Raw genomic sequence first — 19,354 nt, 5'->3', positions numbered from 1 at the left:
AAAAAAAAAAAAAAAAAAAAAAAAAAAAAAAAAAAAAAAAAAAAAAAAAAAAAAAAAAAAAAGTAAATGCATTATAATTTCCTATTAGGAATTGTGTTATGATATTGTCCACTTCAAACACAAGTTCTCATAGCTTTGCTCTGGGCTTCCCCAAAACACCTCATACCAATGGGGATAGTATTCACCACTTAAAACTCATGACTTTCCATTAAATTAACCGATGTGGGACACACTCCCAATAATCCTCAACACTCCCAAAAATGGTAACGGATTCTATCTTCAGAAGCAGAAATATGGTTTAACTATTCAATTTCTTCAATTAAACTAAAACTACTCCTATTTCTACGAGTTGTATAAATTTTATGCTGAAATAATAAATTCATTATCTTTATCATTCAATAATTCAAATGTGGAAAAAGAATTATGATAATTGCTCCTTAAAGCAGCTTTGACCAAAGAAAATTGTGTTACATACCCGTAGCCACGTGCCTGCATTTCCCTGTTTTTTTATTTCTCATAATTACAAAGATAAAAAGTATTTGAACATTTAAGGTATTTGCATATCAATTGCCACGACATAATAAAAAGATTGAGAAAAATAAAATCAAGAATATAAATTAAGAAAATAAAAAAACACTATGCACATATGGAAATGTTCTTCCCCTCCTTCCCAGTGGGTTAGTAGTGGTTGAATGGTGATATCATTAATTGTCCCTACTGTAAGTGGAAAGAGATATTTCCCAAATTGATGGCTAAAACAAACCCGAAAATGGCGACGAAGAAAGTTAAGAAAGAAACCTTCACACGCAACACATCACATGTGTTTCATATATGTGTATGAAGGGTAAGTATAAGTAGGTAATAGGGAGTGTTTGACTTAGGAGTAAGGTATGAAATTAGTGTTTGATGCATAAGATTGTCTGCCAGAAGCAACAAATTTACTAATTGCAATACCTTTGATACTATAAACTAGATTTAAGAACCATAATCTCATGAACAAAATTGAAGGTTAAGTAAACAATGGTATAACGAACTTAGATTACTTGTTAAAATAGTAGGCAAAACAGTGTCACATGTATTTATTTATATATGAACATGTTTTCGTTGAATAAAATTGTAGCTCTAAACTTTAATGTGATCGAGGTTAGGTACCTTGCTACACCTCTGTACTTTGAAACACCGCGAGAAAAGCCGCTACTCTTCCTGTTAATTGAACTCATAAAAATGGATAAGGATTCTATTTTGAAGTTTAAGATGAGAATAAAATGGTTATTACCTTCTCAAATATCTAATATACTCTTCTCTTGATTGGCCTTCCATTTCTTTAAGCTCGTCTTGGTATGTTAATCGCTGCAAATGATCAAATCAGAGAATGAACACAGCTTCAACAAATTTCTTAATTTCCATAGCCAAAAGAAAAACAAGTGAGTGCAGAACAACGATCAATCGATTGGAAAATTACTGGAAAGTTAATAACAGTTTCTGCTCCCCAGTACTTGAGCGCTGCAAGGTCGTAAGCATGAGCCGCCGCTTCTTCATCATCGTACGCTCCTGTAGATCAGAAGTAAACAATAGCACACATACTTAACCCGATCGATAGCTCTGTTTCAACATTAAATCACAAGTTCAAGTTCCAATCGCAGACCATACCTAAATACACTGCGCGTTTCGATTCAAAATTTCATCAATAAGCCACGCACAGCAATACAGAGGCATGAATCAAAAGAACAAAGAACAAAAAAATTAGAATCGCCTCAACTTACAGATTCAAAAAGAAAAAACAAACAGATAACTACAGAACCTTGTCTTCCTTTCTTATTCTGTCCTTCATTCCAAGAATTCTTATCCCACAGGTGCGCCTCATACCGTCCCGTCCATCTATGCCTAAAGCAAACCAAATAGATTCAAGCAAAAGAAAAAAAAAACATAGAAAACAGAGAGAACTCAAATCAATCGATTCATTCGACTTCAACCAAATCAACAAAGGCTAATCTAACCTGGTGACGCCGCGGTATACAGAACTACGCTGAGCGGGAGCATCACGACGAACGGACTTACGCGTGCGCTTGAGAGCCTTGCTCTGATGGATTGGAGAAGAGTGAGATGGATCAGCGGTGGTGGAAATGGAAATTTTGTGGGGTGAGTGTGAGATCTTCGCCATTGAAACGAGCAGAGGAGGTGGAGTGGTAAGAGGGAAGTGCGCGAAGAAGAGGAAGAACGAGAGAGAGAGAGAGACGAAATGACCGATTCGTCCAATGGAAAACCGCAATTTTAAAGGAAAGGGAGAAAAGAAATGGTAAGAAAATATTTAGGGAGACAAATGGAAGTTGTTTGTTTGTATTTTTGTATTTAATAAATTTAATATATATTCTCTTTTAAATTACATTATTAAAAAATAGACATAATAATTTTATTAAATACTTTGCCGTAAAGAGGAAATCAGTTTCTATAGCCCTCCTTTTAATTATTTAGTTAGATATGATTTTTCATAATTATTTATTATTATTTTTTCATTTATCTACTCTTGGCTTGATATAATTTAATTAAGGTCTTCTAATTAGAAATACAAATTTGAGTAATTAATGTTTTTATTTTAAATTTAAATTACTCATTTAATAAATTAATTGAAAATAATAAAAGGATGAAAATACCCCTAACTAAATCTCTCTTATTTTTTTTCCACCATTTTCATAAAAAAAAAAAAAAAAAAAATTGGAAATTTCCAATTCTTCGCTTAGTAGTATTGATTGATGGGAGAAAGGCAAAGGAGAGGAAGCCATATGTGCCATATGAGAATTACTGAATAGAGTACTATACGTTTCTGAGTTATATATTGTGAGCTAAGTCAATTCGTTATTATGTTAGCCGTACGTTCAAGCCTCTAGTCTCGATTTAAGAAGAAGGCTCTAGAAAACGAGGATAGAGAAATTTTTTAAAGANAATTATATAAATTTGGACGATAAAAAAAAAAAAAAAAAAAAAACTAGATGCTACTTGACCATGACAAAAGGACGAAAATACCCCTAACTATATGGATCACAACAAAAAGACAAAAAAACCCCTAACTAGTAGTTCCAGATTTTAATTTAATATTTGAATTCAGATTTAGAGAGTAAAAAATGAAATATATAGAAACCCAAATTCTCCCCACCCTTTACAACAGTACAACAACAAGCCCCGTTTCTCCACCCCAACTTTCCCGGGAAAATCCATTCCAACTTTCCCGGGAAAATCCATTCCAACTTTCCCGGGAAAATCTCTCCCAACAGAGCTAGAAACTGCAACGCTCACCTGCAAAACCCACCTTGGATTCCTTCAAATTATAAATAACCCTCTGATTCTTCTGCTGATAACTCCCAATAATCCCAATCTGATCTTCATCCGCCAAACTCGCAAACGCCAAACAAATCTGAGACCCATCAGATTTCACATAGTAAAAAAGCCCCCCAACATCCACACTCATCTCTCCCTCGCCTTCAAAATGAAGCTTCACATTCGGAGTTTTCACTTCTTTCAACCCACTAAGATTATAACACGTGTCCAACAGCGAGTATCCAGCCGCCGTTGGATACCCAGAAAATTGCCTCACAAATTCCTCCTTCAAAGCTTGGTATACCGACGGAGGCAACCTGGTAATCACCGTCCCTGAATCGAGTAAGCTCAAAACTCCCTTACTCGGAGCCAAACGCGGCACCACTAATTTCAACCCACCAACGGTAATTCCGGTCAGATTCAGTGTGTAGAAATTCGACATCTGTGGATTTGGAACCATTTTCGTGTAGGAAATTGGGGAAATGTTTCGGAAATTTGAGAAATCTCCAGTCCCCATTGTTAAAGAACCTGAAGAACCGGTTTCAGTCGACGGCAAACAGTAGGAAAAAACGCCGCCGTAAGCAGAGGAAGTTTGAGAAACAACGGAGAGTTCGCTTCTACCAAAACCCATTAATCCGGAGGTTCCACCGAACAAGCCCTTGTTATTCCGGCCACACCCAAATATAAAATTCTCAACGGAAACATTCCCCAGGTTCAGGGTTTCAAATCCGAGGTCTCCACGGGAGTAAGAGCCGTCGCCGTAGTTAACCTCGTAATCGCAGGGATTTGAACTGCCGTTGGTACAAGCGCCGGAGCCTCCAGCTGTGGGTTGGAAAGCAGAACAGTTGCTGGAGTTACAGGGGAGGGAGAGAAATGAAGGGGAGTTTGAGGGATCGAAGAGGGGTTGTTGTTGGTTGTAACAGAGGTGGCAAGGGAGGCATTGGACCCAGGTGAGGTCGCTGCCGGTGTCGACGATGAGGGTTAGGTTTTGAGGGCCGATGCGGACGGTGACGAGGTAGTTGAGGGTTTGGAGGCTGGTGCCGAGGGTTAAGGGGAGGTGGGTGTCGGAGATGTCGTGGGGGGTGAAGAGGGAAGTGGAGTATTTGAATCGGGATAGCAGGGAGTCGACGTGAATTTGGTCGAGGACTAGGCGGTCTTGGAGATTCTTGTCCCGGTCTTTTATATTGCCTGAACAGTAGTCTCTTTCTTTCATTTCAAAGGTCGCTGTTTCCTTCTCCACTCCTGTAAATTCAAAATTCCAATAATTCCGTCACAATTATCAATTACAAAAATTATAAAATTTAAACAAATACTACATATATGTATATCAATATCAACACGCGTTCTAGAAAACTATATGTATATCTATATCAATACGCGTTTTTTTTGGTCGTTTTTACTAATAATAATGTATTAATTTTAATTTGATATACATAATAATCTAAATTTGATTTAAAATTTCTATTATTTTTTAATAAAATTGTGTCAATAATTTTTTTTTTTTTTAATAAAATTGGATTCAGTAGGTATGCAAAACTGGCACAAAAAAAAAAAGAAAAAATATATATATATTTACATTTAAAATTTCAATTAAAAAATTAAAATAATTATAATATTTTATTCATTAAATCATTGAATTAAATGGTTGAGGTAAAATCTGGAGAATTTGGAAATTTAGTAGATAAAAAATTTTCAATATTTATAATGTCTTTACTAAAAAAAATTGTAGGGAAAAAAAGAAAAAAAAATATATATATATAAAATCCCAAAAATGAAATTAAACCCAATATAAATCTTTTAATAAAGAAAATATTAAAAACAAAAAGCCCAAAATCATACCAAAAGCAGAGAAAAAAGAAAAACAGATCCCAATTGATTAATCACAATCAACACATAATTAAACTTCAATTAAGAGATTTCCCCCCATTTTTTGGGAAGAACACTGACTTGGGTTGTGAAAGATGCACTCAGTTGCGGGTATTTTCATATCCATCAATGGAAGTTTCTGCCCATTAAGAACAAGCGTCTGGTGAAAGGCACTAACGGCGTCGATCGAGCTCGAACGAGCGTCAACGAGGACGAAAAGAAGAGGAAGAAGAAGAAGGGGATGCAGGGATCTTGTAGTCTCCATGGGGAGATGAGAAGTGAAGGGTTTGTTTAGGATGGGAACAAAAGATGGAGGGCTGACCTTTGTGTAGCCCTCACTTTTGTGCATCATAAAAAAATTACCCTTTCAACCTGCATTTATAATGCTCTAATCCCTCTTTAATTTACTATTATTATCGCTCCTTATTCTATTAACTATTAATAACCCCTTTTTTACTCTCTTAATTCAACCAATTCTTCTTCTTAATCTCTATTTATCACATCATTATCTCTAATTATCTGTGTAAAAAATATGGTTGCATTCAACTAATCCATTTGAAAAAAATAAGAGATGGGATTTTCAAATAATTTTAACTCTCTCATAATTAATTTCAACCAGATATCTTTGAATAATTAAAAATAAATAATATGATTTTGTCATTAAATTTATGTGAAGTAATTAACTCAAGCTTAAGAATTTAAACATATTTTAACAAAAAGTTAATAAAAATAAATTCAATATTGCTTAAATGCGATTCTATTTTCCATCACATGGAACGGTTTTGTATTATTAATATTTTAAGTTTTGGCATAGTACGGGTAGGAGCTAACTACTTGCCACGTGGGGAGTGGAAGATTACGTGTCAAATCTCCTGACATCTGTAGTGACACGTAAGAAAGTGGAAATTATGGAAAGAAAGAACGGAAAAGGATGAAGAATAAAGGTGGGCGGGGCCCAGTGTTTATCCGAAACTTTACGGATAACGTCAACGCCGCTTGTACCAGTTGTTAAGCACTTGATTGTTCCCCGACATGTGATCTGCACGTGGGGTTGCCTGGAATAACAGCCGCGTGTTCGTGTACTTACCATTTCTAATTAATAATTCTGTTTTGGGAAAATGTGAGGTTCTTGTACGTCCACGTCGACCACAAAATTAATTATAGATAAATATAAAAGAAAAAAAAAACATTTACCATATCCATGCAATACTTAGGGATGCATGTATTTTCATGGATATTTAAAATAATTAAAAATTTATCTGCCAACCAAACCAAATTATAATCTACAAAAAAAAAAAAAAAAAAAAAAAAAAAAAAAAAAAAATTTAAAAGAAACAAATAAAGTATATGATAATAGAATTTTAAGGTTCATCTGAGCCATCAGCTCCTTCATTTTCCAGCATGCTCATTAGCATACTTACTTGATCATGCAGCATTGCATTTTCCCTTTCAACCTCTGATCTTTTGCTCTTCTCTTGCAGAAGTTGAATTTGAAGATGTTCTAAGCAGCGCGCGTCCTCGTCGAGCTGCTCGTTCAGACCGTCGATTTCTCGGTCCTATAATAACAACAACAACGACAACAGTGAACTGAGAGGCCACGTTGATGTGATGTAATAATAATAGTAAAATTAGGAGAATGCCTTTCTGTTCATTTCTTGAATGGCAATCCTCCGCATGCTTTCGACAACGTCGACATTGACGAGTTTTCGCTTCTTTCCGATCAGCCAGCCTCGGGGATATGCGGTGGCGTCGAAGTCGGGTGGAGGGAGTAAGGATTCAGCTGATGGCCTGCGGCCATTGATGTTTTTGATGGATTCTAAAGGCTCAAAGAGGGCCTTTCGACGGTCGGAGAGGTCGGGGAAGAGTGTTTTGGGGGGCTGAGGTTCTTGGTGTTTGTCGGATGTTTTGTCAGCAGCATCATGATCTTGAGTTATGTTGTCTAAGATCCTCCCGGTAGCTGTTGGAAAGAAGAGAGCATTCTAGTTCCAACAAAATTAGAGGGACAACAAATACAGAAATGCTTGATGAAAAAATTTGAAGCTAAAGAGATCAAACGACACAAACAAAATGCGTTTGTTTTTAATTGTTTAAAAAGAAAAATACTGCGGGGTGAGAGAGGCTCAAACTCTCGACCTCAAGATAACACTAAGCTATGAGACCTACGCGCTACCCAACTGCGCCACCACCCCTTGAAGAAAATATTTGAAGTTCAGTGATCGACACAAACAAATGTTTAGCTAGGTTTTATAGGACGTTTTTTTAGTGGTTAAAAAAGAAAAATACTATGGGGTGAGAGAGGGTTCGAACTCTCGACCTCAGGATAACTCTAAGTTATGAGACCTACGCGCTAGCCAACTGCGCCAACACCCCCGACACAAACAAATGTTTAGCTAGGTTTTATAGGACGTTTTTTTAGTGGTTAAAAAAGAAAAATAAAATGGGGTGAGAGAGGCTCGAACTCTCGACCTCAGGATAACTCTAAGCTATGAGACCTACGCGCTAGCCAACTGCGCCACCACCCCCGACACAAACAAATGTTTAGCTAGGTTTTATAGGACGTTTTTTTAGTGGTTAAAAAAGAAAAATACTATGGGGTGAGAGAGGCTCGAACTCTCGACCTCAGGATAACTCTAAGCTATGAGACCTACGCGCTAGCCAACTGCGCCACCACCCCCAACACAAACAAATGTTTAGCTAGGTTTTATAGGACGTTTTTTTAGTGGTTAAAAAAGAAAAATACTATGGGGTGAGAGATGTTTAGCTAGGTTTTATAGGACGTTTTTTTAGTGGTTAAAAAAGAAAAATACTATGGGGTGAGAGAGGCTCGAACTCTCGACCTCAGGATAACTCTAAGCTATGAGACCTACGCGCTAGCCAACTGTGCCACCACCCCTAACGAAAAAATTTAAAGTCTAGAGATGAAAATGACACAAACAAATGTTTAGCTAGTTTTTATAGGATGTTTTTTTTCATTGTTAAAAAATAAAAATAGCATGGGGTGAGAGAGGCTTGAACTCTCGACCTCAGGATAACTCTAAGCTATGAGACCTACGCACTAGCCAACTGCGCCACCACCCCCTGATGAAAAATTTTAAAGTCTAGAGATCAAAATGACACAAACAAATGTTTAGCTAGGTTCAATAGGACGTTTTTTTTAATTGTTAAAAAAAATACTAATGGGGTGTGAGAGGCTCAAACTCCCGACCTCAGGATAACTCTAGGCTATGAGACCTAGCACTAGCCAACTACACCACCCCTTAACAACAAAATTTGAAGTTTAGAGACCAAAATGACATCAACAAATTTTTTTGCTCGGTTTTATAGGACTTTTTTTTTTAATTGTTAAAAATAAAAATAGTTTGGGGTGAGAGGATAACCCTAAGCTAGAAGAACAAAAGTGAAAAAAAAAAAAGACATTTAATTGAGGTTGACATAACCAAATTGTGAAAAGTATGAACAAACCATGCTTTCCATCAGAAAAGGGAAAATTATATTAAAAGCAAAGATACAATAATGAGAGAAACAGTGAACTATGAACAAGAAGAAAGAGAAAAGGAGAAAAGTAAAGGCAACTCTTAAAAAAATATAATAAATCATACAAAAATTACATTATGATGATGATAAATGAAATGAAATGGGAAGATGGGATGGTAACAAGAAATCATCAAATCATGAAATCATGAAATCTTGAGTTTGAAGGAGAAGAAGACAACAAGAAATTGAGAATTGAATGTGGGCCTAATGAAAACAAAAAAAAAAAAAAAAAAAAAAACTTAAAATAGTTGGTGTTGAGTCCCATCATTTGAATACCAAACTTGATATTAGAGAAAAGTATCCAAGTGTAGGAATAGGGATCCAATGTCCATTTAGACACATTTAAACATTTCCTATATATGGAAAGGTGCATCCCAATGATCAATCCTGTAATTCAATCCTCACTCACCTACGCTACTAATTAAGAAGAATATTATGAATTTATAAGGAATAAAAATAAAAATCAAATTACAAAAACTTTTTTAAAAAAGCATAAAAAATTATTTAAAAACAAACAAAAAAGCTCATGACTTGTAAGGCATGCTCTATTATGGGGTGGAGGATCCCTTTTCCGACGTCGTTTTAAGAAATAATAGTTTCTAAATTCAATTTTAATTAATAATTCCCCATATGATGACAATAATGGCCTTTCGTATCAAATAAATGAGGAAAATGAATAAATGAATATATAAATAAAGTCAATGAAAACGTTCACTCCCACGGGTGGGTGGGGGGAAAAATGGGTTGGTTCAGCCGATTTTATCACCACAAAAAAAAAAAAAAAACAAAAACAAAATTAATTTGTATCACTAAAAAAAAACAATTAAATTAATCCTTATCATCATTTCCAGGGCCTAAAATTCAGTAATTAACAAGAAAAAAAAAATCAAGAGTATTGATTTTTTTTTTTTTTTTTTTGGTAACAGAAATCACGAGGCAGCCATGAACAGAAACAGAAAAGCACACGTAACTTAAGAGCGAAGTTAACCGTTCGTGTTAGCGTGCATCTTTTCTCATCTCCAATTTCAAGGCTATTGACGAACTGACAAATGAATTCATCATCAAAGGAATCACGAAAGCAATTCAAGAGCCAAAGATGAGGAATCAGAACAGAGGAGCCTGGTTAGGGCAGAAGTGTTCTTCAAAATTTGTGAGGAAACGTCTCAGATTATATCGATAATTACAAAACCTAGACGGATTCGATTACTTTCCGATAGAGAAATTCCGAGTTTCCGATCTTCATCGACTTAACAAAATTTTAAAAAATTGAAGCCAAATTCCACCGGAGAGAAGAATTAAGTAGTACTACCTGATCTCCGGCGAGATTTCCACTGAATTCGAGGAGCCGACGCCGGAGAAAAGCCTTCCAGAATCCTATCTAGCTTACCGGAATTATCGCGCGCCATTGGAGAGAATTCGGGGAAGAACTTCGCCGAACCTTCGCTGTGAAGAATCCTCTTCGAATTTTCACATACAGAGGAAGAGAGAGAGAGAGAGAGAGAGGGATGAACATGGAGTTGTGGGTATTTGATGTGGTCGCGTTCACCGAGACGCGAAGCAGATAAATGGCAGAACAAAACGACATCAAACCACGTGTTATGATCCAACGGTTAAGATTTGGCGTTATGGTGGATGTTTTGATGCAAATATTTGTCGTCATCTACTTGATGTGGGCCCCATTATCTCTTTTAATTTCTTTTAATTGTTTTTTCCTTTTTAATTGGATGGATTATTATTTTGTATGGTTTTGTTTTATCACGCCTTCCAATATTTCCTAATTCCGAGAGAATATCCCCGACGAATATTTTAATATTTTACTGTTTATCTCTCGAGAATAATTAGTAAAAGTTGTATTATATTTAGTACGCAACTAATTTTAATTTTTTAAATACCACCAAAATTAAAACTTACTCATCTAAAATTGCATACATATACAACATTAATTAAATAAATAGATGACGTATGTAAAAATGACGTAAAAAACACATTCAAATAAATAACATATCGATATGAAATTCTCATTTTAATGACACGTGGACAACAATCAATTTTGTGTGTTTAGAGATTTATACGAACACAAATGTTTTACATTTTTAAATTTAGAGAAATCCAAAATAAAGCTGTGAAAGCTTATATTTAAAGCCGACAATATCATACCATTGTGTAGAATCGCAGTTCCTAATGACGTTATGGTTTTCTGATAAATTTTGTGGCGGTTGTTGTTGAATAGAGGCCCCATTGTGTGTGAATGTGTACCCCTATTGTGTGTCCAAAACTTAGCAAATGACAACTATGAAAAACAACAAGACCCACTGGATCATTTCTTCAACAACACGTAGTACTTGAAATAATGTGTTTGTTTGACACCTAAACAGATAGAGACTTAGGCTGTCTATTAGAGGTAATGAGTGTAGTCTATTAGCTTTTATGTTTGAACTGAAGTGATTGTGTTTTAAGCTAAATATGTAAGTAGGAGTTGGACCAAGTTGGAATTTAGTGATGCGATCAAACTCGACATCTTTTGTAAGAGTCCAATTCCATCACTAGCAGATATTGTCTTCTTTGAACGATATTTTTCGAGTTTTTTCTTAAGATTTTTAAAACGCGTCTTTTATGGAAAGGTTTCCATACACTTACAAAGAATGTTTCGTTCTACTCCTAATCTAGGTGGGATCTCTCATCGTCAAACTTGAAAGAGACAAGTGGAACTCTCTCACGATTGATTGGGAAATCTTATGATGCTTTTTGGAGATTTGGATCAATTTTTGGTTTTCTCAGGCTTAGTTGCTTCACATTAAGATAGAAACCGAGCAAGAAGGGATTGAAGTAACTCTTGATCCTACGTCCGTTGTAAACAGGAACGAAGCACTTTTTATAAAGGTGTGGAAACTTCTTTCCTAGCAAAAACGTTTTAAAAATCTTGAGAGAAAACTTGAAAGAAAAAACTTAAAGAGAATAATATCTTCTAGTGGTGAACTTGGATTAAGATATGATTTATCTTGATTTCCTCCGATTTGAGTTTATAGTTAGTATTTCCTCCGTTCTTATAAGAGTGTTTTTGTTCTCCTCCCCAAATGATATGGGATCTCACAATCCACTCTCTTCAGGGCCCAGCGTCCTTGCTGGCACATCGCCTCATGTTTTCACCCCTTTGAGGCTCAGCCTCCTCACTAGCACATTGTAACAGCTCAAACCCACTGCTGGTAGTACTATCCTCTTTAAGCTTTACCTTTCCGACTTCCCCTCAAGATTTTTAAAATTGGCGTGAGCCCAGTTTTGAGAGCCAAGAACTGACCGGGAGCCATGGAAGGACTAATCAATATCAGTTTATGATATTGAAGCAGAAAGGAAAACATATTTGAGTACATGAGAAATCAAAGTGCAGTTAAAGATCCGAATGAACAAAGCTCATTCAACTACAGAGAAGGAAAAGGAAATTAGACCTAGACATCAAATTTCATGAACGAACACGAACGAAAGATCGTCAAAACAAAACTGCACTACTTAAAACGCCAAGAACAGCATCCGATTCACTTAAAACAGATTTCGTGCGGACGGTTCATCACAAAACAAATCAAAATCCAATGCAGCTCTACTAGATCAGTCAATTAATAACATCAAACGGAGACAAATATGAATGAAATGCAGCAATTACAGGTCAATAAAGTCAAAAATCCGCACAAATACAGAGTCGCAAAACAGAAATTAAACCAAATCAACGAACAATGAAATCGTGCGACTGCGAGACAGAGAAACACTTACCAATCCGTAGAGAAAAAACGATCAAAATCAAAATCATCAAGGAGGCCACAGAAATCAGAAGAAATAATAGGAAATCAAAGGAAACTGAGCTGAGATTGAAAGTGAAGAAGCAGAGTTATAGCAAATACCCACAAAAAAAAAAAAAATAAATAAATAAAATGAAACTGTTGAAATATCATCGCCAATCCAGAGTTAACCTTTAACCCTAACTTGGTTAGGAAAATAATTTATAAATTTTAGGAATTAATTTAAGGAAATGATTTAAATATTAAAAAAAAAAGGGAAATTTTAGAAATAGATGGACAAGTATCCCTCCACCCAATTCAATTTATCATCATTTCAAGAAATGCCCAGTGCTGTCACGCTGCGAATCCGGGAGTACCTTCGGAAACGTGGACACATGTGGTGCATGACTGTCATCAACTCGTGCCGTAAGGTGTTGGGTTAAGTCCCGCAACGAGCGCAATCCTCGTGTTTAGTTGCCAACCGTTGAGGTTGGAACCCTAAGCAGACTACGGGTGATAAGTCGGAGGAAGGTGAGGTGAGGATGACATCAAGTCATCATGCCCCTTATGCCCCGAGTGACACACGTGCTACAATGGCCGAGACAAACGGTCCTGATCCCGCAAGGGTGAGCTAACTCCAAAAACCCCTCCTCGATTAGAATGGTAGGCTATAACTGAATTCGCCCCTGCCGTAACCCTGGCCGACCAAATCAAGAACATAGGTAGCAATTGGTCTGCTAATTTAGAGAATTGTCATGATTACTCTCTCCACAATTGTATGATATTGTCCACTTTGAGCATAAGCTCTCATGGCTTTGCTTTGGGCTTCCCGAAAAGGCCTCGTAACAATGAAGTGAGTATTTTTTTGTTTATAAACCCATGATCATTCCCTAAATTAGCGGATGTGAGACTTTCATCATCCAACCAATGGACAATATCATACTATTGAGGAGAGTCTTGTTCATATATATTTTTTTATTTAATTATGAATATAAAATTTTAAAATTTTATATTTATTTGATTAGGTGGAAAAGGGTTACCGGAAGAAGAGGTTCGGAGGTACACAAGGTCAATAATCAAAGGCTTAATTCATATTCATAAGAATCAATACATTCATTGTGATTTGAAGCCGGCGAATATCTTATTACTGCCGAGGAATTCACGATTTGAGGCAAAGATCGGCGATTTAGGGTTGGCGAGGAGAATGAGCAAGACAAAGCAAGGGTATTGTTTGGGAGGAACATTGATGTGTATGGCGCCGGAGATGTTGATCGACAACGTGCAAGAATCGCCGAGTGATATTTGGGCACTCGGCTGTGTCGTGCTCGAAATGCTCACTGGTAACCGTCCGTGGTGGGACGGGATTGGGAAATATATTATAGAGAAGGACGGGATGCCGATGATTCCCAAAGGGTTGTCGGAGGAGGCGAGAGGCTTTTTGAGGAGTTGTTTTGTGAGGAAGCCGGAGTTTAGATTCACGGCTGAGATGCTGATGTTTGTGCCGTTTGTGGCGGCGGTGGCGGCTGAGGAGGAAGAAGATTTAGTGACGGCTCCAATATTTGTGGAGAAGAGGAGGAGTTCTAAGAGGCAAAGAACTCCAATTCAAGCTGTGTGAATTAAGTTCCACGATTTTTGGAGTGTAAATCTGAGAACGGTGCATTTAGAATAATATCGACTTCTTTCTTTCATTTGCTTAGCTTAGATTGACCATTTTTTTTATTTTTTTCATTTTTGTATTTATTTGTGTTCAATTAGTGATCTTTGAAAGAAAGAATTTGCCTCTACCTTCTTCTTCTAAATTTTAGGGTTCTATATATATTTGGTTCTCGAGATTGGTAATAGCTAAGTTTCTATTTAGTTTTTGAAGTTTAAGGAACGGATAGTCCTCCCTCCATTGACTAACGACCCCAAGATATTTTGGTGATAAAAATCAACACATTTTTCGTTCATCATCGAGAATTTTAGGTAATAATAAATCATGTCAACAAATTTAGTGGGTACGTTAATAGTCAAATCGTCTTCTCATTAGTTGTCATCTAATGGCTCATGGGCCCTTATTAATCAATTAAAGATAGTCGATTTCTAAAATTTATGGATTAAATAAAAACTTATCTTTAAACGTAGAACGGAAATCATATGTTAAATTACCTAGAAAATATATTTTATGTGCTAATTAATAACATATTTTTATATTTTCAACAAAATATATATATATATATATATATGTATGTATATATTAGAACTTATTCAAAAAAGAAAACAAAAATTGAATAAAGATGGTGTTGAGATTGAGAATGTAGTGGGGAAAATTGAATTTATGGGTTATTAAAGGATTAATTTAAGTCATTGGATTCATCAATAATTTAACATATTCCATACAGATTCCTTTCAAGTCATAATGGTTAAGTCCCAATCATGTCTCCTGCTTTGTGTCAATAATGTCTTAGTATCAATCTTATGTTACATCAAACCTTACAATAATACCACAAAAGTAGCAATAATGCTTAAAGTATGATAATAACTTCAAAACATTTTAAGAAAGAAATCGATAGGATGTTTGGATCTCCTCCACGTATTGAAAAACATCGAAAAATTTAACATTATAAAGTTCAATTAAGGTTGAATTTATGATTGGTTTTCGATTGATTTTCATGGAGATGCATCCAATCCAGCATCATCGATGATTCACAAACGATTCTTAGCTACAAACCAAAAAAAATTATTAATACTTACAAAAGGGTGTTTTTTCTGCTCAAAGTGGAAGAGATTAACTGCGTGTGCAAAGACTTCACATTTCTTTGAACAAGTTTGGTAAAGAGTTCTGTGCCATTGCGAGCATTGGCTGTTAAGCTGAGCTGAGCTGAAGTGAGAGTAGAGTTGTTGATTTGATGGGCTCATGAAGCATGAGTTGCAGAGTAACAGGAGGGTGCAGCAGCAGCAGCAGCAGCATGGTTGGACCACACAGAAACTCTCCAGAATAGGCGCTGCTTGCGTTTTGGTTGACCGAGCAGCTCCGACTCCGATCGACGCAACATTTCCCACATCACCTTCACATCTTCATATCCACAGGTTTCTACATCATCATGGAGCTTCTTCAAAAGCCCACCTCCTGTTAGCACAAAAGTTCACATCATTGCTTAGCTTAGCTTAGATTTCTACAGAGCAATCTTATGGATGAAAGATTGGTTCAGTTCATATTATGAAAGATTCCTTGAGGGATGGGGCCACCCAACAACCAATTCAGACTTGAATGGGCCTAATTTGAGCCCACTCCTTTTAAAGGGACAGGACTGACCTAACTCCACCCCACCTCATCTCTCTCTCTCTCTCTCTCTCTATACATATATATATATATATATATATATATATATGTTAAGAGGGTAGAGGAAATTTGTGGTGCGACTTGGACAATACTAAAAAGAGTAGAGACAGGCAGGCCTGTTGGAGTTATGGTTAGAATAGTAATAGAGGACAAAACCAAATCAAAATGGGAGGCCACTAGTTGAAAACTAATGCGCATTTGGAGACCGTCGTTAGTCTCAAGTGGGACAGATGACTGTTAAGAATCACAACAAGACAATCAAAACTGTTATAAGAAAAAAAACTTTAAGCATAAAGGTGCCTTTAATCTTTCGCTCTGTCTTCAACTGCATTGCTGCAAGTGGGGACCTATTTGTGCATTATTAAATGGGGAAGTGTCCCCAAAAATATAATACACATTCAAAAATAAAATTATCAATTCCGCGAGAGATCAGAGATTTGAATCTCATTGTTAATAAGAAAATTAAAACGAGTAGTTTGAGTATAAAACAAGACATCGGTCTAGAAATTGAATTCCCTAGAATGAAAGTGTGGTTTAAAGATAGAAACATCTCCGCTCATAAACTAAAATTCCTAAAATTAAAGGGATTTCATATTCAAAATCACTTTTGGTGATATTTTTAGCAATATAGGGTAAGTTCAAGCCCACAGCCCGTAGATATTGTCTTTTGGTCTGTGGATTCAAAACGCGGGAGAGGTTTCCATATTCTTTACAATAAATATTTTGTTCTCCTCTCCAACCAATGTGAGATCTTACAATCCACCTCCCTTGGGGGCCAACATCCTCACTAGCACACTACTCGGCGCTTGACTCTAATACCATTTGTAACAGTTCAAGCCCACCGCTAGCAAATATTATCCACTTTGGCCCGAAACGTATCGTAATCAGCCAAACACGTTTTAAAACTGTAAAGCTGGTAGCGACCCGTAACGAGTTAAAACGGACAATATCTATTAACGTTGCGCTTTTAAGTTATTACCTAATAGATACATGTAGAGTCACTTTCAAAAAGTAAGAATAGATGGGCCAATGTCTATGGAACGTTCCTTGTGATTTTTCCTACCAAATTATTGTACTGGATAGGTTGAATAATCACATGGCCATTTACAATTGCCTTATAACATCAACTCTCTTTATCTCTCTCTCGCTATCATAGTGGTGGAGATTAAGTGGCTAATAACCATTGCATACAGATCAAGGCATAACATATAACCTATTTAAAGCGATAAAGCTAATAAAGAAAGAGGAGAAGATTAAGAAATTAGTACTATGAACCGTATTTCACCTTTCGGTTCACTTGGTGGCTCCTTTCGTCTTTTTCAAATTTATTTTACCATTAATCGAGAACGAGATTTTTTCCCCTTTTAATCGCATACCATAATATTATGCAGGAATTTTAACTGTAAATGATGATTCAAACAAATTCCTATGCAGTTTTCAAATCCAAATGGCAGTATCGAAACAATAAGTGGAAGAAGAAAAATCAGAAACCATAGAGAAACAGAAATTCAGCAATTCCATCAATCGGAAGCAAATCAAGCAGTCGAGATCATCACATTAGATCAAATTAAGCCATAATCAAACTCCGATTCGAGAAAAATTAAAATCGAAAGCGAAAGAAGAAGAGTATTAACAAACTAACCGTTCTTCCGAGCCCTAACTCGAGCGGAAACAGCGAGCCAAACTCGTCGGACAGGGAAAACCATCTTATGCCAAAGCTCCATAAACCGAAGCTTAACTTTGGTCCTGCTCTGGCTCCGCCTCTTCTTTTTCCTCCGGTACCAAAATCCGCCTCCACAGCCGCCGAGTCGAACGGCTATGGTACTTAGTCCGGCCAGAACTGCCCCTCTCCTTTCACTCCCGGTTCTTCCAGTGCTCTTGGCTAGAGAGATTGCAGAGCGAGAGAGAGAGAGAGAAACAGAGCAACGAAATGGAAGATGAAATAAGGTTGAAGGGAAACAAATTGAAAACGGGAAGCGCCAATTATAGAGAACCAAATCGGCCGTCGATTTTATATCTGAAATCGAGGCCACCGACACGGGACCGGTTGCCTACGTATACACGACTGTCCCACTATGACTTTCAAACTCCCCGCATTTTTTTATTATTATTATTTTATTTGTTTACATTTTAGCTCAATTATAATGGAATATTTTTTAATTTACCCTTTTATTAAAAAATTATTACATTACTGTATAATTAATCCACACGTTTTAACATAGTCATTTCAAATTTACTTCAAATAAGCATAGTCACGATCGTGTCGTTCTAAATTATTATCTAATATTTTCGTGTATTTCTATTTTAATAATAATTTTAAAATATTTATAAAAATGAAAATTTTTAAGTTTTTTTTTTCATGTGATTTAACTTTATACTCATTCTTATTATTATTATTATATATTTATTTCTACATAAATAATTTCAAGTTACTTTTAAACTTTCCTTTAATAACACTCCATTTAGCGTTCTAATCTCTATTTGTTGCTTTAATAGGTAAAATTAACAATGCTTTTTTCTTTATTGAAAAATAATGGGTTTTTCTTTTTCCTTTTTTTTTTCTTTTTCCTTTTATTTTCTTTTTCTTTTGGCTTAATTAATAGTGTGGGGTCCACCACTTTAAATAAATCTGGTAAAATTATTTAGATTAGAAAGACATTCAACCAGCTCTTTTTTTTTTAATTAATTATATATACATAATTTATAGATGAATGATGGTGTAATAATAGAGAAAAATATCTTATTCAATAAAATGAAGTATTAATGTACTAAAAACTATGATTTTTTATTATTATTAATATATCAATCTATAGAAAAAATTTAGTTTATTAAATTTTATTAGCCGAGTAGTTTTGTTTGAAAATTTAAATTCATCCATTTAAAAATGATTGATTATTTGAAATAAATTATCTAAATTGATTTATTTATGATCGTTTATAAATCTAATTTATTTAATAAAATTAATAAAAAATTTAAGATTTAAATTTATATTTGTACATAAAATTTAGTTGTATAAATTGATTTTTGGTGGGACATTGATTGTATTCTCCTTCATTTTAACCTTGTTTCTTGGATGAATCACATAAGGTCCAAAATACACCTAATAACTTTCCTTATAAGTTATAATTTTAATTTTCTAATTAACAAAATTATTAAACAACATTTTAACATGCTTTTTATGCTGATCCAATAATACTTCTCACAAGAATTTAAAATTAATAGAACATCTCGTAAAGTCAGAAGCTCAAATTCTCGAAAATATGCCGTAAAATTATTTAACACCTCATGCTTAGGATTTGATATCTGACATTTTTCTATAAATGTAAGTTCGATTCATTCATATATATATATATATATATATAATTTATTCTTTAATTCTTTTCATCTAGTAGATTCGATATGACATATTTTTTTCTTCTGTTACTCCTTATAACAATTTCACGTTATAAATTTATTATATTAATACAAATTTAGTGAAAAAATATTTCAAAAGGTACGAATATATATATATATATATATATATATATATATATATATATATATATATATATAT

The 19,354-nt window shown here is 35.2% G+C and overlaps 4 protein-coding genes, 1 long non-coding RNA gene and 3 other non-coding genes across 11 annotated transcripts in view; 1 reads left to right on the top strand and 7 right to left on the bottom strand.

Annotated features, from left to right (window-relative positions):
* The window catches only part of LOC111460720 (AP2-like ethylene-responsive transcription factor At1g79700), a 9,963-nt gene extending 7,689 nt beyond the window's left edge, over positions 1-2,274 (bottom strand). For all 3 annotated transcript variants that reach the window (XM_023103970.1, XM_023103971.1, XM_023103969.1), the window contains exons 1-6: positions 1,998-2,274; positions 1,802-1,884; positions 1,651-1,659; positions 1,463-1,551; positions 1,277-1,350; positions 1,153-1,203 (exon numbers count right to left, since the gene is read on the bottom strand). In XM_023103970.1, the coding sequence (XP_022959738.1) occupies positions 1,153-1,203; positions 1,277-1,350; positions 1,463-1,551; positions 1,651-1,659; positions 1,802-1,884; positions 1,998-2,161 (470 nt within the window). In that variant the 5' untranslated portion in view covers positions 2,162-2,274. The remainder of the gene's footprint in view (positions 1-1,152; positions 1,204-1,276; positions 1,351-1,462; positions 1,552-1,650; positions 1,660-1,801; positions 1,885-1,997) is intronic.
* Positions 2,275-3,004: 730 nt separating this feature from the next.
* On the bottom strand, positions 3,005-5,503 carry LOC111460718 (aspartyl protease family protein At5g10770-like). Its single transcript, XM_023103965.1, has 2 exons — positions 5,260-5,503; positions 3,005-4,554 (listed from the first exon to the last, which is right to left on the bottom strand). Exons 1-2 carry the CDS (start codon positions 5,441-5,443, stop codon positions 3,272-3,274), a joined length of 1,467 nt encoding a protein of 488 aa, XP_022959733.1. The 5' UTR covers positions 5,444-5,503; the 3' UTR covers positions 3,005-3,271.
* Positions 5,504-6,509: 1,006 nt separating this feature from the next.
* Positions 6,510-17,792, bottom strand: LOC111460721 (protein HEADING DATE REPRESSOR 1-like). 2 transcript variants are annotated; one of them, XM_023103973.1, is made up of 4 exons: positions 17,703-17,792; positions 10,022-10,215; positions 6,819-7,135; positions 6,510-6,734 (listed from the first exon to the last, which is right to left on the bottom strand). In XM_023103973.1, exons 2-4 carry the CDS (start codon positions 10,116-10,118, stop codon positions 6,540-6,542), a joined length of 609 nt encoding a protein of 202 aa, XP_022959741.1. In that variant the 5' UTR covers positions 10,119-10,215; positions 17,703-17,792; the 3' UTR covers positions 6,510-6,539. The 2 variants fall into 2 exon arrangements, with proteins under 2 accessions (XP_022959741.1, XP_022959740.1); XM_023103972.1 differs by lacking the exons at positions 10,022-10,215; positions 17,703-17,792 and adding an exon at positions 8,787-10,015 and having other exon boundaries at positions 6,819-7,157.
* LOC111460723 lies at positions 7,164-8,779 on the bottom strand. Its single transcript, XR_002713462.1, has 3 exons — positions 8,227-8,779; positions 7,645-7,822; positions 7,164-7,311 (listed from the first exon to the last, which is right to left on the bottom strand). It is a non-coding gene; the product is annotated as an uncharacterized LOC111460723 (long non-coding RNA).
* Positions 7,617-7,700, bottom strand: TRNAM-CAU. Its single transcript is given in 2 exon segments — positions 7,617-7,652; positions 7,663-7,700. It is a non-coding gene; the product is annotated as a tRNA-Met (tRNA).
* TRNAM-CAU lies at positions 7,769-7,852 on the bottom strand. The gene is given in 2 exon segments: positions 7,769-7,804; positions 7,815-7,852. It is a non-coding gene; the product is annotated as a tRNA-Met (tRNA).
* On the bottom strand, positions 7,988-8,071 carry TRNAM-CAU. Its single transcript is given in 2 exon segments — positions 7,988-8,023; positions 8,034-8,071. It is a non-coding gene; the product is annotated as a tRNA-Met (tRNA).
* LOC111461161 (mitogen-activated protein kinase kinase kinase 17-like) lies at positions 12,773-14,123 on the top strand. Its single transcript, XM_023104659.1, has 2 exons — positions 12,773-12,905; positions 13,505-14,123. Exons 1-2 carry the CDS (start codon positions 12,773-12,775, stop codon positions 14,092-14,094), a joined length of 723 nt encoding a protein of 240 aa, XP_022960427.1. The 3' UTR covers positions 14,095-14,123.
* Positions 17,793-19,354: the final 1,562 nt, after the last annotated feature.

The sequence above is a fragment of the Cucurbita moschata genome, unplaced genomic scaffold (genome assembly GCF_002738365.1).
Source record: "Cucurbita moschata cultivar Rifu unplaced genomic scaffold, Cmos_1.0 Cmo_Scf00024, whole genome shotgun sequence".
NCBI lineage: Eukaryota > Viridiplantae > Streptophyta > Magnoliopsida > Cucurbitales > Cucurbitaceae > Cucurbita > Cucurbita moschata.
The sequence above is the reverse complement of the archived record's forward strand: the minus strand, read 5'-3'. Positions and strand labels throughout refer to the sequence as shown.

What these genes read in the sequence shown, in the direction of transcription:
- LOC111460721 (XM_023103973.1), bottom strand. Translation starts at nt 10,118, where the DNA reads ATGGCGCGCGATAATTCCGGTAAGCTAGATAGGATTCTGGAAGGCTTT. An exon ending in GAAATCTCGCCGGAGATCAG is followed by an intron (nt 7,136 to 10,021) that starts GTAGTACTACTT and finishes TCTTTCCAACAG; the next exon opens with CTACCGGGAGGATCTTAGAC. An exon ending in TTCAAGAAATGAACAGAAAG is followed by an intron (nt 6,735 to 6,818) that starts GCATTCTCCTAA and finishes TTGTTATTATAG; the next exon opens with GACCGAGAAATCGACGGTCT.
- LOC111461161 (XM_023104659.1), top strand. Translation starts at nt 12,773, where the DNA reads ATGGACAAGTATCCCTCCACCCAATTCAATTTATCATCATTTCAAGAA. An exon ending in GACTGTCATCAACTCGTGCC is followed by an intron (nt 12,906 to 13,504) that starts GTAAGGTGTTGG and finishes TTATTTGATTAG; the next exon opens with GTGGAAAAGGGTTACCGGAA.
- LOC111460718 (XM_023103965.1), bottom strand. Translation starts at nt 5,443, where the DNA reads ATGGAGACTACAAGATCCCTGCATCCCCTTCTTCTTCTTCCTCTTCTT. An exon ending in GTGCATCTTTCACAACCCAA is followed by an intron (nt 4,555 to 5,259) that starts GTCAGTGTTCTT and finishes TTGAATTTACAG; the next exon opens with GAGTGGAGAAGGAAACAGCG.